The 27,249-nt window shown below is 36.6% G+C and overlaps 1 protein-coding gene across 7 annotated transcripts in view; it reads right to left on the bottom strand.

Moving 5' to 3' along the window:
- Positions 1 to 27,249, bottom strand: part of TBC1D32 (TBC1 domain family member 32) — a 206,220-nt gene that overhangs the window by 144,791 nt on the left and 34,180 nt on the right. For all 7 annotated transcript variants that reach the window (XM_070795892.1, XM_070795889.1, XM_070795891.1 and 4 more), the window contains 6 exons: positions 22,587 to 22,646; positions 14,103 to 14,193; positions 10,366 to 10,506; positions 9,769 to 9,861; positions 8,677 to 8,819; positions 2,890 to 3,017 (listed from right to left, as the gene is read on the bottom strand). In XM_070795892.1, the coding sequence (XP_070651993.1) occupies positions 2,890 to 3,017; positions 8,677 to 8,819; positions 9,769 to 9,861; positions 10,366 to 10,506; positions 14,103 to 14,193; positions 22,587 to 22,646 (656 nt within the window). The remainder of the gene's footprint in view (positions 1 to 2,889; positions 3,018 to 8,676; positions 8,820 to 9,768; positions 9,862 to 10,365; positions 10,507 to 14,102; positions 14,194 to 22,586; positions 22,647 to 27,249) is intronic.

Raw genomic sequence — 27,249 nt, 5'->3', positions numbered from 1 at the left:
GGCAAGAAGTTAGTCTTCCTAATTTTAAAAGAATTATTATATATGGATAATGGATAAGAATATTTCCATTTATATATGGATAATTATTATATGTGGATATATGGATAAGAAAAAGGCTTATTATATATGGATATATGGATATGAAAAAGGCTTTCCAGATATATGGCTGGAAAAAGGCTTCCAGGTTAAATATGTCAGATTGAACACATTACATTCACATCTACTCCCTTCTGAAATATTAAAATGCAATGGTAAACAAAATTTTCAGAATGCTCTTGTAGCCATCAAGGACAAGGAGCAAAAAAAAAAAAGGGTATGATAAGTAACAAGTTTAGGAATGTGGGAAAAAATGAGTAATTTAGGATCCAGAAAAATTGAATAATCAAAAATAAAACAATTAGAAACAAGAATTACACTTTTATTAATACTGAATCAAAGTTATAGAAATCCAAGCCTCACTGTTTCCATCCATGTAACAGAGATAACCATAGAGGCCTCTTCCTTAGTCACTGTGAGGATTAAATGGTTACCACCCCCCACCAACCTCACCCAAAGACTTTGATCCTATGAGCAAGACAATATGTTCCCAGATGTAAACATATTAAAACACATGATAGAAAAAAATAACAACAGATGGCAGGAAAAGTTTGGCACACACACAAAAAAGGAAGAACAAAGCCAAAATAGAAAACAGTAACAAAGATAGTAAACATGAATCCAATCATATCATACTCTAAATGACAAGGATCAATTAAAAGAAAGACTATCAGAGTAGATAAAAAAAAAACAAGATCCAGTTATGTGCTATCTATAGAAGCCTATTAAATATAATGATAAAGACAGATTAAAAGTAAACAGATAAAGACATCATGCTGATGATCAAGAGAAAGCTATACTAGCTATATTAATTTCAGACATCACAGCAAGGAAAATTACCCAAAAGGCATATTATGTAATAAAGGGGGTCAATTTTGCAAAGAGATGTAACAATCCTTAATGTGTCCCTGACAGTGTCAAAATGCATGAAGGAAAAATTGACAGAACTGCAAGAAGAAAAAGATGAATTCACTGATGCACCCTGAAATTTCAGCACTTCTCTGTCAGTAATTGATAGATCCAGCATGAGGACATAGCTGAACTGAACACCACAAACTACCAACAGCATACAATTGGTACCTACAGAATACTTCCAGTAGCAGAATATACACTTTTCTCAAGCTCATATAAAACATTCACTGAGCGATCACATTCTGGGCCATAAAACACATTTTAACAAATTAAAAATATCAATCATACAAAATATGCTATCAGAACCATAAATAACTCATAGGTCAAAGAAGTCTCCAGAGAAGTCTAAAACTATCTTGAACTAATGAAAATGAAAACACAACTCATTTGTTGGATGCAGCAAAAGCAGTGCTTAGAGGGGGAAGTTTACAGCACTGAATGCATACAATAGAAAGATGATCTAAAATTCAATAATCTAAATTTTCACCATAGAAAATGAAATTAAATCCAAAACAAAGCAGAAAATAAAGATTAGAACAGAAATCAATGAAATTAAAACAGGAAATGAGTGGGGGGTGGAAAGCTAGTCTTTTAAAAGATCAGTAAAAGTGAAAAGACTTAATGAGGTTAGAGAGGAAAAAAGACACAAATTAATAATATGAGAGGCTATCTCTACTAATTCCATTGATTTTAAACAGGTAATAAAGGAATACTGTAAAATATATATATATATATATCAATAAAAAGTCTATGCCCACACATTAGAAAACTTACATAAGTGGACCAGTTCCTTGAAAGACACAACCTGCCAAAACACAAACGATCTGAATAAACCTACCTATTAAAGAAATAGAATAAATAATAAACTTCCTAAATAGAAAACACTTTGCCCAAATAGGTACACTGGTGAACTCTATCAAACATTCAACAAATTATGCCAAATCTCTTTCAAAATCTAGAAGTAGACTATTTCCTAAATTATGAGATCAGTGTTACAGTAAGACCAGACAAGAATCACGAAAACCACAGACTAGTCTCTCTCATAAACACAGACAAAAATCCTTAAATATTAGTAAATCAAATCTAACAATGTATAAAAAGAAATATTCTAGGTATGCAAGGTGGTTCAATATTAAAAAAAATCAATTAATGTAATCTACAACAGCAATAGAATAAAAGGACACTCATTGTGGTGTTATTTGTGGAGGCAAAATCATAGACACAACCTAATATCCAATAATGTAGAGAAATCTGAATAAATTATGGTAAAGTCATACAAAAATGTATCATAGAGCTATTAAAAAATGTTTCATTCTATATTCACCTAGGAAGAGGTTACGGTTACACACAAAAAACCAAGTAATGTATATACCATTTTGAAAAGAAATAATTCTATGACTATGAACATATATATTTGATGCATCATTACAGGTGCAGAGAAAGTCTACAAGCATAAACATAATGTTATCACTGGCTGACTCAGGTGATAGAACTGAATAAGGGTTAGAGAAGGAAGATGGGGAAGTAGTTAGCTTTCCTTTCTACGGTTTAACTTAAAGTCAGTCATTTGTGGCTTTAGAAGTTCCAAGAGTACAGTCCAAGGGAGTAAAAAAGATCCTATGTAGAGTGAACCATTCTAGTTTTCTTTTGAAGTTACAGACATCATGACCTACTCTGCCTGTAGAATTCATAATCCTGGTTATTCCTTCAAATTTCTGATGATCTAATATGTTAGTAGTTGATCAAGAAACCTAACTAGATAACTATCTAGAATAATTATCCCAATTTTCATTAATATATGACAAGATTTTTGCAAACTTTAAATCAGATTTGTGAAAACACACTAAAAAATTCCACAAATTATTCAAAACAGAAACATACCTTTTTTCTTCAGAAGAGTTCATATTTTCTCCATAAAGTAGTAGGGTAAGTCCTTCTTCCACAGATGCAATTCTTGCCAAAATATGAGCTATATGAATTAAAGCTGTTTCAGAGCAATTTGGAGCAGCCTGTATGTTAAAGATATCATATAATTTTATGACATGCTAACATATCACAGACTAACATTCAAGGATGGTACTGTAATCTAATAAAGTTATATTATCACAACAAAAAAAGAAAGTTAATGATTGTTAGGCTGTGAAATATGTCTGAATTAAATGCATCATTAGATTATATTCTCGTACTAGCACAGTTGATAAGGCAAAAACATACATACTTTTTACCCAAAGCTATTACTGTTTATTAAGACAGCTGAAACAATTGTTGCTATTATAATTTTATATGCATATAATTCTAGATGACAAATGCAGTAGCTCTTCTTCTTTGCCCTTTACTTTTCACTCACTGGGCTATATCTGATCTAATTTCATTGTACATGCTATCTAACATACTTTCTAAGGGACATCATCTTTTCCTATAACTGACTGGGTCATGAGTTACAGGTGTGACTGCTGCTGCTACTGCTGCTAAGTCACTTCAGTCGTGTCTGACTCTGTGCGACCCCATAGACGGCAGCCCACCAGGCTCCCCCGTCCCTGGGATTCTCCAGGCAAGAACACTGGAGTGGGTTGCCATTTCCTTCTCCAATGTGTGAAAGTGAAAAGTGAAAGTGAAGTCGCTCAGTCGTGCCCAACTCTTAGCGACCCCATGGACTGCAGCCTACCAGGCTCCTCAGTCCATGGGATTCTCCGGGCAAGAGTACTGGAGTGGGTTGCCATTGTCTTCTCCATAGGTGTGACTAAGGACTATCAATTCATGAGTTGGCCAATAGCTAATGATGTCAACTAATGAGAAAACCTAAGTGGAACTGATCATATTTCCCCATTTTTTATTGTTAAAAGTAGTAAAACTAGTTTTACCAGTATATAGAAAATTAGTACATAGGAAATACTAAAAACTAGAGAGTTGTGTCAATGCTAGAGACTATCTACAAGTCTAAGTCTACTAAAGTTTCCATTCTTTCTGGGACCTACTTATGCACCTGTACCTACATGGATGCAATGCACCTATTCTCCTCGATAATTTTGAATATATCTATACAGTGACTGCAGCCATGAAATTAAAAGACGCTTGCTCCTTCAAAGGAAAGCTATGACAAACCTAGACAGCGTATTAATAAGCAGAGCTATCACTTAGCCAACAAAGGTCCATATAGTCAAAGGTATGATTTTCCAGTAGTCATGTACAGATGAGAGAGTTGGATCACAGGCTGAGTGCCACAGAATTGATGCTTTTGAACTGTAGTCCTAGAGAAGACTCTTGAGAGTCCCTTGGACAGCAAAGGAGATCAAACCAGTCAATCCTAAAGGAAATCAACCCTGAATATTCATTTGAAGGACTGATCTGAAGCTGAAGCTCCAATAATTTGGCCACCTGATTGTGAAGAGCTTACTCACTGGAAAAGACACTGATGTTGGGAAAAAAACTGAAGGCAAAAGGAGAAAGGGGTGACAGAGGATGAGATGGTTGGATGGCATCACTGACTCAGTGGACATGAATTTGAGCAAACTCTGGGACAGAGAAGAGGACAGAGGAGCCTAGCATGCTGTAGCCACGGGGTTGCAAAGAGTCGGACATGACTTAGTGACTGAACAAAAAACACATTGCAACCAATACATTCTAATAAATTCAGTGGGTTAGTTTAACTAATGAGGGGTCAGGTATATTCACCTGAAGAATTCTTAACTAGATGATCTAATGTTTGTTACTTTCACACTAAATCTTTCTTAAAAGAAATTCTCTACTTTCCTTCATTCATACACACATTTTTTAAACTTTCTTTTTCCTCATTTTCAATAGTTTATTTGTTTGATATTCTGTCTTACCTATTAGAGTGGGTTCCTTAAAAAACAATGACTACATGTTAGTCACTTCTATATTTCAACTACCCAGCATAAAGCCAGTGATGCAGCATTGACTCAGTGGGTAGTGTTCAATGCCTTAAGTGAAATAATGAATGTCTATTATGTGCCAGACAGTTTTTTTTTTTAATTCTCAAGAATCACTGCAACTTAGGTACAATTACAGAAGTACATAATGTGAGAATATAGACAAACACCTAAATCTGTCAGGGAGAACTGAGAGAAAATTTCAAGATACAATAAACTACAGTCTGAAGAACAAACAGACCAAGTTAGAGACTTTCCATGGCAAGGAATAAGTGTTTGAACATAGGGAAACACTATAACCTGACTTAGAAAATGCAAATGATCTCTTATACTGGAATATACAGGAAAGAAACAGGTACAATATAAGAAAACAGAAAATTCGATATAAATGTCTAGTTGAAAAGTCTGGTTTATCCAGCAAGCAACAAGTAGCCTTAGTGGCAAAATAGGAATAGGCTGGAAAAAGGAAAAACTGAACAAGAAAAAATGTGTATATTCCAAGCAAGAAATTATCAGGGCTTAAACAAAAATAATACCTACACTTGTGGCTCAGCAGTAAAGAATCCACCTGCAATACAGATTCTGGAGATGCACATTTGATCTCTGGGTTGGGAAAATCCCACGGAGGAGGAAATGGCAACCCACTCCTGTAATCTCGCTGGGAAAATCCTATGGACAGAGGAGTCTAGCCAGTGGGCAACAGTCCCTGGGGTCACAAAAGAGTCAGAACTGACTGAGCATGCATGCACACACACAAACAAAAGCAAAAACAGTGGGGATTAAGAGAAATACCTGGATTTTAGACATATGCAGGGGGGAAAAAATCTCTAGGTCTTAAATATAAATTGAATGTAGAGAATGAAGGAGTTCCCATTTACAGAAAAGGGCAGAAAAAAAAATACTGTTTTGCATACACACCGAGGAAACCAGAATTGAAAGAGACACGTGTACCCCAATGTTCATCGCAGCACTGTTTATAATAGCCAGGACATGGAAGCAACCTAGATGTCCATCAGCAGATGAATGGATAAGACAGCTGTGGTACATATACACAATGGAGTATTACTCAGCCATTAAAAAGAATACATTTGAATCAGTTCTAATGAGGTGGATGAAACTGGAGCCTATTATACAGAGTGAAGTAAGCCAGAAAGAAAAACACCAATACAGTATACTAACACATATATATGGAATTTAAAAGATGGTAACGATAACCCTGTATGTGAGACAGCAAAAGAGACACAGATGTATAGAACAGTCTTTTGGACTCTGTGGGAGAGGGAGAGGATGGGTTGATTTGGGAGAATGGCATTGAAACATGTATAATATCATATAAGAAATGAATCACCAGTTCAGGTTCAATGCAGGATACAGGACGCTTGGGGCTGGTGCACTGGGATGACACAGAGGGATGGTATGGGGAGGGAGGTGGGAGAGGGGTTCAGGATGGGGAACATGTGTATACCCGTGGTGGATTCATGTTGATGTATGGCAAAACCAATACAATATTGTAAAGTAATTAACCTCCAATTAAAATAAATAAATTAAATTTTTAAAAAAGAAAATGCTGAGTTTGGCTCATGGAATAAATAACAAAAAAAGGTGTTCAGTAGGCACCTGAAGTTAGTAGGCAGCTAAAGAAGTCTGGAGCTGAAGTGATCTAATCATCCAGGAAAAGCATACTAAGAGAAAGAAAAGTGAACCAGGTCCTGAATCACTGAAGACAGCAGGGACTTGGAAGGGAAACCACAGAGGTAACAAAGAATATTTAGAAAGGGACAGAAAAAACAGAAAGATTGTAGGAAAGCTAAGGAAACATAATTTCAGAAGTGATCTACTGTGTTAACGATCAAATCTGAAAAGCTACGTTTTAAAATTACAGGCAACTGCAATCAAAGCTCCATCAGTGACATGATGAAGGCAAGATTATAATACAATGAGGTGAGAAACAATGGGAATAGAAGGAGCCAAGACAAGAATGGTAACCTGCCATAATTAAAAGCTTATTGTTAAAAAGATCAGATATAAGGTGGTAGTTAAAATTGTGCACTGGGTAATCAAGAGTTTCCCCCATCCCAACACATTTACAGGTAAAAGAAAGATGCCAAAATAAAACAGAAAGTTAAAGATAGATAGATGAAAGTTAAGAATCAATATGGGAAATAGATGGGGAAACAGTAGAAACACTGTCAGACTTTATTTTGGGGGGCTCCAAAATCACTGCAGATGGTGACTGCAGCCATGAAATTAAAAGCTTACTCCTTGGAAGGAAAGTTATGATCAACCTAGATAGCATATTGAAAAGCAGAGACATTACTTTGCCAACAAAGATCTGTCTACTCAAGGCTATGGTTTTTCCAGTAGTCATGTATGGATGTGAAAGTTGGACTGTGAAGAAAGCTGAGCACCAAAGAATTGATGCTTTTGAACTGTGGTGTTGGAGACTTTTGATAGTCCCTTGGACTGCAAGGAGGTCCAACCAGTCCATCCTAAAGGAGATCAAGTCCCGGGTGTTCATTGGAAGGACTGATGCTAAAGCTGAAACTCCAATACTTTGGCCACCTCATGCAAAGATCTGACTCACTGGAAAAGACCCTGATGCTGGGAGGGATTGGGGGCAGGAGGAGGAGGGGACGACAGAGGATGAGATGGCTGGATGGCATCACCGACTCCATGCATGTGAGTTTGAGTAAACTCTGGGAGTCAGTGATGGACAGGGAGGCCTGGCATGCTGCAATTCGTGGGGTCGCAAAGAGTCGGACATGACTGAGCGACTGAACTGAACTGAACTGAAGAAGCAATAGCTATGGTTCAAAATCCAGGAGTACATTTCTTAGCTCTGGTATGTGGTTTACATTTTGAAATTTATGTTATGGTTATGTTTAGATTTCAAAATTTATGTTATGGCATTCTGTAATATTAAATTGTATATTATGATCTATTTATTTCTTCTCTGGTCATCCTGTTTTCCTGAGGCTGACGAAGATCAAAATATTTTCATTATGACCACTTACTTTCCCAGAATTCCACACTGTATACCACAGTCACATAAATGTTTAATGCTTTCTGAATGAGCAATAAATGATGAATATGTGAGTGGGTGAACAGTTGCCCATCCCACTGAGAGGTGGGCAAAGAGAGAAGAAATCAATGAAAACACTACAAAACACAGACACGGAAAATCAAAAACCTTTAGTCTATTGCTAAGGCTTTTAGTCATTTCCCAGAAATTTAGTCACAGGAGTGGAGAGATACATAACACAGACTGCACTAGTGGTAATGGTATCAACTCTTCCACCTACTAAATGTCTGACATTAAGCAGTTTCTTTCAGCCTCGGGTGTGATGGATACAGTATATAATGTAAGGTAATATACTGCACAAACTGCAGAGATATACATATGTTCAGAACTGGGATGCTTATAAGTTTATCTAAAACAATACTTGTTCTTCATATTTAAAAAAAGCTGACTCCAGGAAAATATTTCCAAAGGCTATACAGTTGTCATTAAAACAAACAACAAAGTACTCATATGACTTAAAAGATTTATAAAACAAATATCTTAATAGATAACTTCAGTTCTTGCCTGACCAGAAAAAAAGATTAAGATGTTATATGGACTTTTCCCTGACACTGTCATAACTAAAATCAACTAACTGTATGAAGTAAGATTTAAAATACATTTATATGGAAAATGGTATAATACTTCAAATGATCAAATTTAGAAGTCCCATTGAATATTCATTAATACCCAAGTAAGAGACTCTTTATTACCAACCTTAGTTCCTTTCATTAAGTTACGAATAGGCTGAAGAAGAGCCTCAATCACAGTGTTGTTATATAAGCATTCAATTGCACATTCTTTCTGATCACAGAGTATACACAGAACTTCAGTTGCCATACTTGCAGGAGAATAATCCTCTGATAAAGAAGAAGTATTTTTTGAAAATTTAATAAGACATTACTTACATCTTTTGTTTCTGTGCTAGCTATTGCTTGTTTCAAAAAGCTCATCAAGGTTAATTAAAGAGTTTAAAAATCATACAATTCAATGCTCAGAGGATGATTTATTACCAAATTATGACCTGAAACTTGAGAATATTTGCTTAATGTATCTTCAAGTTAATGAAAGCAAATGACATTATAAACACCAAAAGACATCATTAGATCATTTGCTGTTTGACATTAAAGCTCTGCTTGATAGTGAGGATGTGGTTTGAAGCAAATTCACAACTTCTCCCCTCCTGGCAAACACCTTTCTGATTGCATTCACTTTTCTCCTTTTTCTTAAAAAAAGAAGAAAGTATATTCAGGTGTCAAGCCTGGGAGTAAACTAGAATCATTAAAAAATATAAAACACAGCCAAAAAGAAAGCAGAGGAGAAACTGTAATGGAAACTAGCATATTTCTTGTGTTAGCATAAAACCAATGAAATAAACGAACATTTTTAAGACTTTTAAAAATATATATATATTCAGCAAGACACAGATATAAATAAATATAATATAGAGAACAGTCCCAAAATTAATGTGGTATTTTTAGTTTCATAAATTAACATTTGCAGACATTTGCCTCCTAATATACTAAACAAAACAGTGTTTTACATGAAGAAATTAGGGAACCAAAAGTTAGTAATGTAAGGTTTTCCTGGTAATATACAACATAAAAACACTAAAGTTCTTAATTTATACTCTAATATTCCATACTCCATAAATTCACTAAGCAAATACTTGACAGGACCAATGTAATTTATTATGAATAATGCTTTCTTAATGAAATCTCTTTACCAAATGAGGTCTGTGAAAACATCCAGAAAATAGAATATTTTTCCATGGTTTCTATTTCTCTATTTATAATAGAAGCAGATTACCTAAATGACCAGGTGATGTCATCTTTGGACAAGTTGGTGAATGATAGATAAGTTGGGTAAACAGAACCAGAAGATCTGTAAGGGATACCGAATCTTCAAAAAGGAAGAAAAAGAACATCATTTTCTAGCATATGTTTACAAGTTAGAAAATTTTAAACTAATCATCCATCCTCCTAATCTGAGTTTTCATAGAGACTACGGTACAATTAGGAAAAAAGGGTCTATAATACAAGATTATATCCAGAAGAATAAACTAGACATAGTTGCCTAAAGATCACAGCTAATTTTTAGCGGAATCAGAACAAGGACTGCTAGTTCTGAATCCAGACTTGAATTATCCAATATATCTAGGATTTTAAAAGGCAGAGAAAAAAAAATAAGGAAACATTAAAGACAGGGGAAATAGAATTATACAAGTAGGAAGAAGTACATACTGGGAGAAAAAAAAAATAACAACACTTTACATAAGCCTGTCAGCAGACTGAAAGGTATCTTGCTCAGTATCCTAGGAGAGACCAAGCCAAATCTCTAAACTAAAAAATCATAGCACAAATTTTATCATACCTGAATATATTCATATCTCCTAATTGCACTTACCTTTTCTAGTCTTTAACTTTATAGGAAATAGCTTTCGGCCTTGTGTATAGATCAGTAATCTTCCCAAAAGGCTCAGTGAGTGAATGAAATAAATGTACTGTAATTCTTGTCCTGAGTAGTAGAAAGTTTTCTGCTTAATCCCTTAAAAGAAAAACAATTACATTTGTTTTAATGCTATTATATTTCATAGTACCTGTTTTTATTTCTCTCTGAACATTAAACAAGGTTGCAGTCTATAATGGAGACACTTGGTATAAATTTCTTTAAAAATCCCTTACTGTTTCCCAAGATACTTTAATACACTTAAATCTGAAGAAAAGCATTCATTATAAAATTTATCAAACCTCAGAAAAGTATAATAGGCATACAGTGATCATTCTAAAACAAATACCATAAGATTGTTAGTTATCTGTCATTATAAAGAGACTGAATTAAGGAAGGAAGGAACTCAATATAAAACATTATTACTGCATAATTCTACCAATTAAAGGCCAGTAGCACAATCATATTTGTAACCATGTTTACAGATGAAATTAGAATTGCTAAAATAAAGGCACCTTCTAACATATATCATTTATTCACTCATTCATCCATACATTCGAGATCTACTGAGTACCTGTTTTATATAAGACCTTGAACTATTTGCTGGTGTCAAAAACCAAGAAGAGTGAAACCAGGCTTCCAGTGGCAAACAGCCTGATTGAACAGAGCATGGGGAGGATAAGTAGGAGAAACAAATGGCTAGAGGATAGCAGCAACATATCAGGACTTACCTGCGAAAGAGTATGGGCTTTATTATAGATGCAACTGTGATGATACTAAAGGGTTTCAAGCAGAAAAGTAATCAAATATGCTTGTGGAAAACTGACTGATGGCAACATGGAAAGGTGAATGGAAGAAGGTCAAGGCTTAAAGTAACACTCATTAGGAAAATCACGAACAAAAGCATCCATTAGAAAAAAGAATGGAGAAGATGAGACAAAAAATAAATGTTGAAGGAAATAAAATCAATGTGCCTTAGCTAGAATTACATGCATACCATGAAAAGATTTTAAAAAATTCTCAAGTTTCTGAGTACATAGTAAATTCTTCTTCTATTTAATTCTGAAGAAAAAGTGTTTAGAAAGATAATAATGATTTCAGTCCTTGATATTTTAATATTGACGTTCACAAGGATCTTCCAAATAGAATACTAAGTATGAGTGCATTGGTCTGGGACTCAGGAAAGGAATACAGACTTAAACATTTAAGGGTGATCATTTATATATAAAAATATGTAATACTTGAAACCATGAGAGTGAACAGGCTCCCTCAAGAGACAACAGATAGACTAAGCTGAAAAAAAAAAAAGCAAAGAGCAAAACTTTTTTAAGTACAGACATAAATAGAACCTTTCAAGTGACTAAGAAAAATATGTTAGATGAGAATGAAGAAATCTAAGAAAGAATGGTATCAGGAAGATGAAGGAAAGAGTCAAGAGAGGCAAATGCTGTAAAATGAGGGCAAGAAAGAAGAGAAAATTAATGGGAAGACCAAGGAACAGCAGAAATAAAAGTATCATTTCCATGGTTGAGAAGTGAATAGGAGATAAAGAAATGGGGCCTGGGTATATATTCAATAGTTAGAAGGCCTTTACTCTTAAGGAAAGCAAAGAGAAGTAAGGTACATATGAAATTGCTCAGTTTTTTATATGAAAAATATGAGCAGGTTTAGAGAATGCAAGGAAAGGTACCAACAGAAAGGAAGACAACAAATGAAGCAATGGTTCTTAAAAAAAAAAAAAAAAACACCAGATAGGAACAGAATCAAGAGCAGACAAGTAGTTCAATCTGGAACAGAAGGATTACCTCTTCATTCTAACTGGGAGAAAAGGAACATTGATAAGGGCACATAAATATGCATCTGCATGCATAAATGCAGAGGTGACCTAGAGTAGAAGAACCGTAGGCAGGAAACTCTGAAAGAGAAGAAGGCAAAAATTTTGAAAGAAATGTTGAAAGACTGCAATGAAGCACCCTGAAGTCTTCACTAGACAGGGAAAAAACCAAGGTAGTGAAGGGCTGGGAGAGGGGTAGGGAAAAAAAGCTAGATACAACATTTTAATATTAATTAGAAAAATTTATGAATTTACAGATTATATACACACACATACACAGGCTTCACTGGCAGCTCAGACATTAAAGAATATGCCTGCACCCTCCTCCCTTCTCCCTCCCCATACCATCCCTCTGGGTCGTCCCAGTGCACAAGCCCCAAGCATCCAGTATCGTGCATCGAACCTGGACTGGCAACTCGTTTCATACATGATATTATACATGTTTCAATGCCATTATCCCAAATCTTCCCACCCTCTCCCTCTCCAACAGAGTCCATAAGACTGATCTATACATCAGTGTCTCTTTTGCTGTCTCGTACCAGGAGACCTGGGTTTGATCCCTGGGTTGGTAATATCTCCTGGAGAAGGGAATGGCTACCCACTCCAGTATTCTTGCCTGGAGAATTCCATGGACAGAGGAGCCTGGTGCAATGGCACCCCACTCCAGTACTCTTGCCTGGAGAATCCCATGGACGGAGGAGCCTGGTAGGCTGCAGTCCATGGGGTCGCTAGGAGTTGCACACAACTGAGCAGCTTCACTTTCACTTTTCACTTTCATGCATTGGAGGAGGAAACGGCAACCCACTCCAGTGTTCTTGCCTGGAGAATCCCAGGGGGGGAGCCTGGTGGGCTGCCATTTCTGGGGTCGCACAGAGTCGGACACGACTAAAGTGACTTAGCAGCAGCAGGAGCCTGGTGGGCTACAGTCCATGCGGTCGCAAAGAGTCAGACATGACCGAGTGACTAACACTTTTACTCTCATATGCATATAAACTTATTTATCTTTGTCTTCTCTCAAAGTTCTGGCTTCTTTCTGTACTTTCTCCTTTACTACAAAACACTTATATTTTGAAACCTGTTAATAACTGGTCTTTGGTCATTTTTCTTGAGTAAAGAATTTATTCAGGGATAAATAAAATTATAAGATATCTTCATATTCTCAAAGAACTTAATATTTCCCTAAAGAAGTGACGTAGAATGATAAGATATCAAATTCACATACAAAGCTGTATGAAGTCAGCAAGAATAATAAAAATTCACCTAAGGCAAAGGCGCCTTCTTGAAAAACTCAAAGTTTACTCTTTCACAATAAGATTTGTATCAGTGTAGGGATTATGGATAGTGGCAGCAGGAGTAGGAATAACCAAAGTGTAGGCACTGGTATGCCTTCTAAGAGAAGCTTCACTTCTATCAATAACTAGATATGAGATTAGATAGATATATAAGGGCCAGACTATGAAACATTTAGAATATTTTAGCTCAGACTGAGGATAAGCAGAGAAGAATCATAAAATGGGGCAAAGTGTTCAGTAATAAAACAGTATTCCATAGAAATTTTCCTCCCACTAAAATGCACCTGATACACTTTCATTCTTTCTTCCTCTAGTGTACTACTGCAGTGTAACTCACAGGACATACACCGTGTTATGAGCTGAAAAACTGCAGACTGTATGAATCGCTATGATAACTTCAAATGTAGATCTGCTACAAAAGGTCATATTATGCTGTATCTTAAATCTGTGGAAAGTATCTTGTATTAGCAAAAGCAATCTAATTTATTATGATATTAAAAAATAAATTACAAAGCTATTTATTAATAAAATTTACCGTTTTTTAAAATGTAACAAAATATAATACTTACCACAAGACGTTGAATGTCCCAAAACTTCATCACCTTTCATGGTTTCACACAACTCAAAGTACTGAACACACTGCTGAACTGCTGTAGTTATCTAATAAAATAACAGCTTATTAATCCTAAAATTTTAAGCACACAAGTCCATGTATTAAAGAAGTTAGTCAAGGCTGTAAAATATGTTGGGAAAATATCTAAGAAAAATATTCAGAAAATTTAGAAGAGCACCTTTCCACTGAAGCTCAGTCTCTGCAGTTACATTTTAACTACAGCTTCATTCCAGGAAACATGGAAAATATTTGTAGACCAGTAAATATACTATTGTTATAATGTTAGTATTAAGACAAAAATACAAATGTATTTTACATTTTATAGTGAAAGATGAAAAAATTCTGGTCATGACTTTAAAAATTCTCTTGTCAATATCCCCAATTTCCTTGCCTTAAGAGTCTTTTCTTCCTACTTAGCCAGTAAAACATGACCTGTATCTAGCTTTCTTTTCCATCTTAGATACCAGAATTGCTAAAAGCTGATAAAGAAAATTCTCAATACAAAGAACAGTCATAAAAAAATGATCTCCAATTTCTGTACCCAGCGATTCTCTGATAGTCTTGATTCTACCTCCTTTTCCCACTCTCCTCAAGCAAAGATTTCAAATCTTTTTCCTTTCCTCTATACCTACATACCTCCTGTAGATACCGTCTCATTCTGCTCTCAAATAGAGGTCACCAGTGAGTTAAGGAGCAATAATTGCTAGATGTAGTAATAAAGAGGGTTTTGTTGATCTTCAAAAGATCAATTTCAAGGGAGCTTGGGGAACAGAACTAACTATAAGGAAAGGGAATAGGAACTGAAAAATTAAAGGCAGATAGTGTAATTTTCATTTTCAAGAAGGTTGGCCATGAAAGAAAAAAAGGGTCAAACATAGGGGTGAGGTCTTAGGTCAAGAATGAATTCTTCAGGTTGAAAGGATATGGTCTTGCTTAAGTAGAAAGGAAGTTAAGAGTATGTAGAAGAGAAAGGATAATTGATAGATTAGTGTCTAAGAGCAGGAGCAGCTAGGACCTAAGGGAAAGGAAAGGTTAAGCTTCAGATGGGAAAATGAAGGCGGCTGTGTGGACAGAGATGAGTTCATAATGATGGAATCAAGGAATTGATAGATTTCCTAGTCTCATTCATTCTTATGGCCTTATTTCATGTAGAAGAATTAGCATGGCAGAATTACCATCATTAAGAATGGCCCACCTACAAGACTGGACCTTGACCATCATCTGGAAACTTGGATTTCAGGACTTTTCCTACCATTCTAAAAACGGTACCTCAACAAACAACGTGGTTTTTATGCTGAACGTCTGTGTTCCTTCTGGGTGTGTGGAATCCCTGGTATGTAGTAGGCAGAAGGTGCGAACACGATTAATCCCTGACTTGAAAATGGGCACTAAATCTCTAATAAATTTCTCTGGTAGACAACATGTCACATGAGCTGTCATAATTTGACACTGGAGAAATTAAGATGAGTCCTGTGTGACTCTGCTGGGAAAAAAGACTCTTAGAAGTTCATGCCTGGTATCTTCTACAGTGTGCCTTATCCTTAAACCAGTTCTGTTTTGCATCTTTTTTTTTGGTAAGAAACCATAGCTGGGAGTACAACTACATGCTGAGTGCTAGAATTTCTCCCAGCAAATCATCAAATCTAGGGATAGGCTTTGGGAACCCCCTTCCATATCTATGTCTAAATCAACCTTTAGGATCTAGATTAATAAAATGAAATCTCCCCACCAGGAAATCTGGATCTCAAACTTGATACGACCAAATCTACCAAATCTAAAGTCATAACCTTTTCCAAAATCCTGTTTTCTTCCTACTGTGCTACTTATATCAATGAATGACAAATATTCAAATGAGTAAGTCCTGACCCAAAGTATGAGTCACTAAGTCATGTCTGACTCTTTGTGACCCCCATGGACTGTAGCTCACCAGGCTCCTCTATCCAGAGAATTCTCCAGGCAAGAATACTGGAGAGGGTAGCCATTTCCTTCTCCAGGGGAACTTCTTGACCCATGGATCGAACCTGAGTCTCCTGCTTGCAGGTGGATTCTTTACCACTGAGACACCAGGGAAACTCAAGTCCTTACCAAACCCCATTCAAAAAGTCAAGTCCTCTAAAACTTATATTCAAAATATAGTACTCCTAAGTCCATCCATTTATCCCAATTCACTGTCATAGCCTTAATTCATGTTTTTACCATCTTTTCCCTCTTAGGAGAGATGTATTGAAGTAAAAACTATTTCCACCTACACCTTCAGCCCATTTTCCAAATTTTCCAAAGCCCTAATATAATGTTACTTCAGTACATGAAAATCTATCAGTGTATTACTAAATCTCCAGAATAAAGGTCAATCACCTAAATTTGACAATAAGAACTTTCTAATGACCTAACATTAGTTTTATTCCTATTACCCTCCAGATGACCCTCTCCCAAGACACACACACATGCACAGAGAAATACATCTACCTGTGTAAAAAGTCAGTCACCAAAAGCCAATTCAACAGTTATCTGACTAGTCAAATAACCAATTCATCAAAAGCAAATCCACCAAAAATCTCACCTATCAGTGCACATCAATTAATTCTGAAACACATTCAAAGCTGAAATGTACAACAAACTCATTTTTATCTGCAAAAGGGAAAAGGCTGAAGATTCCCTTCAAGTAGGTCTTATTTATTCTTCATGAAATTATGAGACCTTATCCTGCCTCATACATGATGAAACAAGCTAAGGTCAACTGACACAGACCCAATCTAAAGTACCTAAAAATTTTTCAAAAAACATCATCCACTTAATACTAGTTTTAAGGGAACTGGTTTTCGGGAAATTTCTCTAATACTAACTCACACATCTCTTAGCAATCTATGTCCAGCCATATTAAGTATGCGCAGTTTCCAAGTGTACTATGTATTTTCCAATCCCTAAAGCCTTTAAAACATGCTATTCCATGGCCCTGAAATATTTTCCCACCACTACACTAACCATCTTCCCTCCTTTCCAGAATAACACCTATTCATTAATTTTAAAAATTCCCCACAATCCTTGGAAATGAGTGATGGTTCTAAGGATAAAAGCCAGAACAACCATACTTTTATATAACCATGGTTAACAGGTATCTAGAACAAATTTAAAATCTTGTAAATCATTGTATGTCAACAGATCTCAATGAACTTTCCTTCTGAAAACCAACCAATCAGTAGCCCCTTTCTTCTAAAAGTCAGCCAACAACAGACATGCTCTGGGAAATTTACTGTTGGCTTGAACTCAGTTATCACCTCTAAAAGCCCATCAGACCAGTTCCAAGTTTTCCCCAAAATCCTGTATTAACATCTGCCTTGCCTAATTAAGTAAGCAACAAATACAGTTTGATGCATTGTTTCAGATACTGAACAGTGCTCTTAAACTTCAACATTTCTGGAGCTTCCATGGAGATTACCTTGAGGACTCTCAATTGGCATCATTTCCATGGGGTCGTCAAAGAAAAGCGTCTACTGGGGCCATAAATACCAAGCTTTGATAATCCTTCAGATTTGCCACCACTCGGGTCTGTGTCAACGATGATCTAAGATTCATCTTGCTTTATTGAGTTCTCATTGCTAGATTTTATTATCCTTGGATTTATTATGAAACAGCTCTTTGTACAAAGAAGCCTTTTTGTTTTGGAGGAGCACCACTGGGTCATTAGTTCTATTATTGTTCTATTATTAACATGCCTATTCTTTTGTGATCATTTTGCTTTTGTCGTTATTTGCACAGACTCTGAACTCCTGTTTTGTTTTGGGTTAGCTTGCATCTACTTGCATCTACTATAGCATCTACTATAAAAGAATGCTCAGAAGAAGGCATAGTCCAAGAAGTCTCTAATCCAGTCAATTCGATCCAAACCAGCCCTGAGATGAGTGGCTACCAGCAATAAACTCATTTAAAGGAAACTGGTCATATTGCCTTGGGACTTCTACAAAAATTTCATGGCTACACTCCCTGACTTGTCAATTCTTAAAAAAAAGGGAATCAATGATTATTCTGTCACCAATCACACAGCCCTTCCCTCACTTCTGCTTAGTCAGAACCTGAAACACCATTCATAAGCACACACTTTTGCCCAAAAGTATAGTGATTTGTTTCATGTTTATCAGGAATTTGTCTAGGATGCAGCCTCCACTTGATAGAAATACTTCTGAGATGAAATTATATTAAAATCCTAATTCTTCAAAAACTGCCATTACGGGGAAATTTTGATATGACAAACATAGTTAAAACAGGCTCTAAAGAATTAGAAGACAAATGAACAAACAGCTTCTCTGTGAACTCAAAGCACTATCTCCAAATAATCTCTCTCAGATATTCTTTAGCTCACTTCCACTCAAATCTTCAAAAACTCATTCTTCCTTGCACTCATCTCTACTCATCTTTATTTTCACTACCCACTTAAACTTACTTCTGTTCCTTCTAACTCTTTCCCTCACTTCTTACATGTTTTATCTTTGGTTTGAGAAGAGTAACAATCACTGAAAAAGGCACATCTCAGAAGACGAACAACTACAAGACATAATATCCCCTTTAAATTGCAGGAGCAGAAACCAAATATATAGTAGATAAATTTAAATACTAAAGAGTCAAGTTGAGGGTTTAAAAAATGAGTATTCTAAACTTTCAGTTCAGTTCAGTCGCTCGGTCGTGTCCCACTCTGCAATCCCATGGATTGCAGCACACCAGGTCTCCCTGTCCATCACCAACTCCCAGAGTTCACTCAAACTCATGTCCATTGAGTCGGTGATGCCATCCAGCCATCTCATCCTCTGTTGTCCCCTTCTCCTCCTGCCTTCAATGTTTCCAACATCAGTGTCTTTTCTAATGAATCAGTTCTTCACATCAAGTGGCCAAAGTACTGGAGTTTCAGCTGCAGCATCAGTTCTTCCAATGAACATTCAGGACTGATTTCCTTTAGGATGGACTGCTTGGATCTCCTTGCAGTACAAGGGACTCTCAAGAGTCTTCTCTAACACCACAGTTCAAAAGCATCAATTCTTCGGTGCTCAGCCTTCTTCACAGTCCAACTCTCACATCCATACATGACCAATGGAAAAACCATAGCCTTGATTAGATGGACCTTTGTTGGCAAAGTAATGTCTCTGCTTTTTAATATGCTGTCTAGGTTGGTCATAACTTTTCTTCCAAGGAGCAAGTGTCTTTTAATTTCATGGCTGTAGTCACCATTTACAGTGATCTTGGAGCCCCAAAAAATAAAGTCTGCTACTGTTACCACTGTTTTTCCCCATCTATTTCCCATGAAGTGATGGGACCAGATGCCATGATCTTAGTTCTCTGAATGTTGAGCTTTAAGCCAACTTTTTCACTTTCCTGTTTCACTTTCATCAAGAAGCCCTTTAGTTCTTCTTCACTTTTTGCCATAAGGGTGGTGTCATCTCATATCTGAGGTTATTGATCTTTCTCCCAGCAGTCTTCATTCCAGCTTATGCTTCACCCACCTCAGCGTGTCTCATGATATATTCTGCATAAGTTAAATGAGCAGGGTGACAATATACAGCCTTGACATACTCCTTTCCCGATTTGGAACCAGTCCGTTGTTCCATGTCGAGTTCTAACTGTTGCTTCCTGACCTGCAAACAGGTTTCTCAAGAGGCAGGTCAGGCGGTCTGGTATTCCCCTCTCTTTCAGAATTTTCCAGAGTTATTGTGATCCACACAGTCAAAGGCTTTGGCGTAGTTGATAAAGCAGAAATTCTAAACCTTACAAAAGATATATTTGCTGTAAAATTCAGGATTTTATTTCATACTTATTCTCCTGCAGTAGGAAATATATACTAGCCAGTTCACTTAACTATTAATCCCTAAGATTGGGATTAATAGATTAATAGAAGGGTGGGTGGGGGCAGAGAGGAGGAGTGGAGTGGTGGTGGTATGAAAACAGGAAGGCAGAAAAAAACAGACAAAATTTTGAATAACCTAGCTGTCAATATTTTTTTTAGCAACCTGAAGAGGGCAAGGAAAATAGGAAATGTACTACATAAGGCCATCTCAGAAGCCATTCTCTTAAGGGTAAACTGGACAAAAGATGCCAATTGTTAAAAGATTAAATATCTGTGCTGATAGCCAAAATGCTTTTCAGCTAGTTCATAAAAACAAAGTTCTTAACTTCCTCAGATATGGCTTTAAAAAAACTGGCAACAATACATGAATGATTTGTCGCCCAGTGCTACCTATTGAATCTTCCCCTATGGCTCAGCCATAGAGAATCCACCTGCAATGCAGGAGACACAGGCGACGCATGTTCAACCCCTGGTGGGGAAGATCCCCTGGAGGAGGGCATAGCAACCTACTCCAGTATTCTTGCCAGGAGAATCCCATGGACAGAGGAGACTGGCGGGCTACAGTCCATAGTGTTGCAAAGAGTCAGAAACTACGGAAGTGACTGAGCATGCAGGCACATTATCTATTGAAAATGTCACACATTTCACAAACAAACTGCACAGAGTAGCTACTAACACATATTAGTTTAAAATTTAATTAAAATATCAAAAATTTAGTCTCTTAGTTTCCCTAATCACATTAAGTTTTCAGTGGATATATATAGCTAATAGCTGCCTCCCTGGACAATGCCACTGTTTCACTGTTGTACAAAATATCATCAGACAGCACCTATCAGAAGTTAGAGGACATGCTTTAGCAGATACTCATATCACGCTGCTATGCCTGAAGTCCTTTCACAAGGATCTCTTATAAAACAAAAGACAAATCCATGAGCGATTCAAATTTCCCACTACTACTGCTGTTTAGTCTCTTAAGCTGTGTCCAGCTCTTTGCATCCCCATGGACCGTAGTCCACCAGGATCCTCTGTCCATGGTATTCCCCAGGCAAGAATGCTGGGGCGAGTTGCCATTTCCTTCTCCAGGGGATCTTCCCAACCCAGGGATCTAGCTTGTGTCTCCTTCATTGGCAGGTGGATTCTTTACCACTGAGACACCTGGGAAACGTGTGTGTGTGTGTGTGTGTGTGTGTGTGTGTGTGTGTGTGTGTACACACATGTACGTACACCCATAGATACAACCATAAAAAAAATATCTTTTAGTATTTTGGTAAATTTAGGAAAACTTTAAGAGAAAATTAGATTTAGGATGAAATCTCATGCAAGATGCAAGTTTGGTTCATTATGTATGTGAGATAAAATATCTGAACATGTTGGTAGAATATTGAAGCTGGTAATATTTGTGGGCTAAGAACTGACTATAGTATAATTCACTTTTCAAATAAGGAACATATTTTAAGAGTTAACCTAAAAGAAACATTTGAAATACTTCCACCAAGGCCTTTCTGACAGCAAGAGTGAGATATCTGTATGTCAAATCATGCAAGGAAAAAATTCATTCCTGTTTTTTCTTCTTTCTCTATTCTAGCAAGGTCACTTTATGCTCATGTGGCAGCAACAAATTTCCATTAAAAATGGGAATGAGAGAGAAATACAGAAAGACTTTCAGTTTCTCTAAGGATTTTTAAATACCTATTACCTCTGCAAATAAATTCCCATTCTAATAGTCAATATGTCCATCTTCTCCTTTCTGAATCCCAATTCTTTTAATTCTCAAACAGAAAACAATTATTGTTCTCCTTTCTTCAATTTATGTCCTATTACAGTATTCTTAAAATTCACAATCATAGGAATCTTTCTCTTCACTTCTCAAGATTTTACTTAAGTCCATAAACCATATTTATTATCTGAAAGTCATATAATCTTAATTTCATAATTTTCGTATTTGTCAATTATTTGCTAGACTTGCTGAATTCATTCCTTTCAGTGCTCTAACACGTTGTTCTACCAATAGCAATAAAAGCTGAGAATTTTACTAATATATTTTACAGTATTAGTTTGAATTTACCCACTCCAGAGTTCTTGCCTGGAGAATCCCAGGGACGGGGGAGCCCGGTGGGCTGCCGTCTCTGGGGTCGCATAGAGTCGGACACGACTGAAGCGACTTAGCAGGAGCAGCAGTTTGTATTTAGTACAACTTGAATCAATATGTGTGAATACAAAAGCACTTACCATTCTGAGTTTTTTAATGCAACTTTCAGTCAAAAGCATGGGTAAATTTCGTAGAATGAAATTGGGGGGGAACGCTACAAACACCTGCTCTGAATTAAACCATATGATAATACTTAATGGCTTATCCCAAAGTAGCTTGTTAGCAGCTCAATTTATTAATACTATGAAGTTATATACTTCCTAACTCTTATCTTGACTGCATTTTAAGTCTCTACTTTTATCCTTTTATGTTTCACAGAATGGTAGTTTAAAAGTCACATAAAATGGGGATTACTTCATTATCCAACATTAATTATCACTCAACTTTGCACATTCAAGTTATTACATCATATATCTTCTTGTGATATTATTTCTCAAGATAAGAACAAAACATAGACTTACCAGAGATTTATATTTCTTTTCGAGAAGTCTTAGTACTGCAGTTCTGCTATAATATGCATGCTAAAATTAGGAGGAAAATGACATTTAATATTCACGCTATACCATTCAAAATCTATTTTTCCTGCACCATTTCTTTCTAATAACATAAATTACACAATAACTTAGTTTAAATTATTGTAATCAAAGCAAAACAGGTTTTTCTAAGTACAATGATTTATAAGCATAGCAATCACAAGAATGCAAATCATATTAAAAACTGGAGCATTTACTAATAGACCAGTATCCCTGATCTATCCAGGCACAGATTCTATTCTTCAGTTGTGTCCAGTTACCACACTAAGTTATTTTAAAACCAAAAAATATGCCCGACTACCGGTTTATGACAGAGCCTAAAGGGAAGATTAAGAAATGAGGGGAGAACTCGCAACTCTCACAACAAGGAGGGAGCTGTAATGTTTACATACACAGAAGTATGCCTAGGTTGAAATGCTCTCAAGGGACAGTATCTTAATCATTCCCTGCCAACCATATTTTAACACCAATTCAAAGAGCCAAAAAAAACTCTCCTTAGAACTAAACAAAAATGAGATTAAAATATGTTTTTTATGCATTGTACAAAAGGGAAATTTTACATAAATATTACTTAGGTTCAATATCATTAGCCGTTAATGTAGTTTTTCATTTTACTTTAAAAAATAATATTCTGTAAAAGCTATCAGAACTTCTGGGGAATAGAATTTAATCAAATGAGGTTTGCATTAATTGAGAGCTAATCAAAACCCTTGGTTTTTTGGGGGCTTCCCTTGTGGCTCAGTTGGTAAAGAATCCACCTGCAATGAAGGAGACCTGGATTCAGCCCCTGGATTGGGAAGATTCCCTGGAGAAGGGAAAGGCTACCCACTCCAGTATTCCTGCCTGGAGAATTCCATGGACTGTATAGATCATGGGGTCGCAAAGAGTTGTACGCAACTGAGTGACTTTCACTCTCACTTTCTGTGTTTTAACCCTTGTAGCTTAAAATGTTTAAAAAAAATCATTAATCCATTTTTCAGGTTTAGTAAGAGAAATATGCTGCCTTACCATTAAACTATTGACCATGTTCTGAAAAGAAAGGCTCATAGTACATCCCTTAGACCATAGTTCACATACCACAACCCTCAGGTCAAAGTTAGCTGCCTCCTGATATTTGGTGAACAATGTTTTATCTATAGATGCTTCTGGGCTATGGCAGAGAACTGATTAGTTGCATCAGAGACAGGCCAGTCTACAAAGCCAGAAATATTTACTGCCTGGCTCGTAACATAAAGTATGACAACTTCTGCCTTAGAGGAGTGAAGAATGTGATAAATTTTAGTAATACCAGAACTATTTCTAATGGGAGCTATTTAATAATTTTCTGTTGGTTGGTTTTCCTGTGATGTGTCTCATTCTCTTTAGAATTAAGTGCTGACAATAAAAATGTTAAGTGAAAAAAGTTAATTATAAGCACTTAGAATATGATGTGTTAAAATTAATCTGTTTAGGTCTTTTTTAAAGCATACAACTACATAAAATATAATCTCAATAGTTGTTAGGCCCATGTATAGAATTAGAGATATTTAATTTTGTTTGTGTTTTTACATATTTTGCATATGTTCTATAATAGTGGTATAATTTGATAATCAAAAAAAGAAAAAGGTCAAATATCAGATTGAGGAACAAAGTTTCAGTTTCGGTTCAGTTCAGTTCAGTTGCTCGGTCATGTCCAACTCTTTGTAACCCTATGGACTGCAGCAGGTCAGGCTTCCCTATCCATCACCAACTCCTGGAGCCTACTCAAACTCCTGTCCATCGAGTCAGTGATACCATCCAACAATCTCATCCTTTGTCGTCCCCTTCTCCTCCTGCTTTCAATCTTTTCCAGCATCAGGGTCTTTTTCTAATGAGTCAATTCTTCACATCAGGTGGCCAAAATACTGGAGCTTCAGCTTCAGCATCAGTCCTTCCAATGAATATTCAGGACTGATTTCCTTTAGGATGGACTGCTTGGATCTCCCTGCTATTTGAGGGACTCTCAAAAGTCTTCTCCAACACCACAGTTCAAAAGCATCAATTCTACGGCGCTCAACTTTCTTTAACTCCACCTCTCACATCCATACATGACTACTGGAAAAACCACAGCTTTCACTAGAAGGACCTTTGTTAGCAAAGTAATATCTCTGCTTTTTAATATGCTATCTAGGTTGGTCATAACTTTTCTTCCAAGGAGCAAGCATCTTTTAATTTCATGCTGCAGTCACAATCTGCAGTGATTTTTGGAGGCCAAAACAATACTCTGTCACTGTTTTCATTGTCTCCCCATCTTTTTGCCATGAGGAACAAAGAGTTAAGACTAAATTAAGTTGAGCAAGAATTTACCAAACATATACTACATAGAGGTCAGGTAAATGTTAAGCACCAAACAGATGCTTTGGTTAACCGGGCATTATCATACAGTTGATATGATAATGCAAACCATTCAATTTCACAGTAATCCAAGTCTATGCCCCGAACAGTAATGCTGAAGAAGCTTAAATTGAAGGGTTCTATAAAGACCTACAAAACCTTCTAGAACTAACATCCAAAAATGAGGTTCTTTTCATTATAGGGGACTGGAATGCAAAAGTAGTAAGCTAAGAGATACCTGGAGTAACAGGCAAATTTGGCCTTGGAGTACAGAATGAAGCAGGGCAAAGGCTAATAGAGTTTTGCCAAGAGAACACACTGGTCATAGCAAACGCCATCTTTCAATAACACAGGAGAAGACTCTACACATGGACAACATCAGATGGCCAACACTGAAATCAGAATGATTATATTCTTTGCAGCTAAAGATGGAGAAGCTCTATACAGTCAGCAAAAATAAGACCAGGAGCTGACTGTGGCTCAGATCATGAACTCCTTATTGCCAAATTCAGACTTAAACTGAAGAAAGTAGGGAAAACCACTGACCATTCAGGTAGGACATAAATCAAATTTCTTAAGATTATATACTGGAAGTGACAAAGACATTCAAGGAATTAGATATGATAGGGTGGCTGAAGAACTATGGACGGAGGTTCGTGACACTGTACAGGAGATACTGATCAAGACCATCCCCAAGAAAAAGAAATGAAAAAAGGAAAAATGGTTGTCTGAGGAGGCCTTGCAAGTAACTGAGAAAAGAAAAGAGGTGAAAGGGAAAGGAGAAAAGGAAAGATAGGTCCATTTGAATGCAGAGTTCCAAAGAATAGTAAAGAGAGATAAGAAAGCCTTCTTCAGTGATCAGTGCAAAGAAATAGAGGAAAAGAATAGAATGGGAAAGACTAGAGAACTCTTCAAGAAAATTAGAGATACCAAGGGAACATTTCATGCAAAGATGGGCACAATTAAGGACAGAAATGCTATGGACCTAACAGAAGCAAAAGATATTAAGAAGAGGTGGCAAGAATACACAGAAAAGATCTTCATGACCCAGATAATTACAATGGTGTGATCACTCATCTGGAGCCAGACCTCCTGGAATGTGAAGTCAAGTGGGCCTTAGAAAGCATCACTACAAAGCTAGTGTAAGTTGTGGAATTCCAGTTGAGCTCTTTCAAATCCTAAAAGATGATGCTGTTAAAGTGCTGCACTCAGTATGCCAGCAAATTTGGAAAACTCAACAGTGGCCACAGGACTGGAAAAGGTCAGTTCTCATTCCAATTCCAAGGAAAGGTAATGCCAAAGAATGTTCAAACTACCACACAATTGCACTCATGTCACATGCTAGCAAAGTAATGCTCAAAATTCTCCAAGCCAGGTTTCAACAGTACATGAATCATGAACTTCAGATGTTCAAGTTGGATTTAGAAAAGGCAGAGGAAGCAGAGATCAAATTGCCAACATCCACTGGATCATCAAAAAAGAGAGCTCCAGAAAAACATCTACTTCTGCTTTATTGATTACGCCAAAGTCTTTGACTTTGTGGATCACAACAAGCTGTGGAAAATTCTTAAAAAGATGTGAATACCAGACCACCTGACCTGCCTCCTGAGAAATCTTTATGCAGGTCAAGCAACAGTTAGAACTGGACATGGAACAACAGACTGGTTCCAAATCCGGAAAGGAGTACATCAAGGCTGTGTATTGTCACTCTGCTTATTTAACTTATATACAGAGTACATCATGAGAAATGGCAGGCTGGAAGAAGCACAAGCTGGAATGAAGATTGCCGGGAGAAATATCAATAACCTGATATGCAAATGACACCACCCTTATGGCAGAAAGTGAAGAAGAACTAAAGAGCCTCTTGCTGAAAGTGAAAGAGGAGAGTGAAAAAGTTGGTTTAAAACTCAGCATTCAGAAAACTAAGATCATGGCATTTGGTTCCATCACTTCATGGCAAACAGATGGGGAGACAATGGAAACAGCAACAGACTTTATGTGGGGGGCCTCCAAAATCACTGCAGGTGGTGACTGCAGCCAGGAAAGTAAAAGACACTTGCTCCTTGGAAGAAAAGTTATGACCAACCCAGACAGTATATTAAAAAGCAGAGACACTAGTTTGCTGACAAAGATCTGTCTAGTCAAAGCTATGGTTTTTATAGTAGTCATGTATGGATGTGAGAGTTGGACTATAAAGAAAGCTGAGTGCTGAAGAATTGATGCTTTTGAACTGTGGTGT

The sequence above is a fragment of the Bos indicus genome, chromosome 9 (assembly GCF_029378745.1).
Source record: "Bos indicus isolate NIAB-ARS_2022 breed Sahiwal x Tharparkar chromosome 9, NIAB-ARS_B.indTharparkar_mat_pri_1.0, whole genome shotgun sequence".
NCBI classification, from domain to species: domain Eukaryota; kingdom Metazoa; phylum Chordata; class Mammalia; order Artiodactyla; family Bovidae; genus Bos; species Bos indicus.
This window is presented reverse-complemented; position numbering and strand designations above follow the sequence as displayed.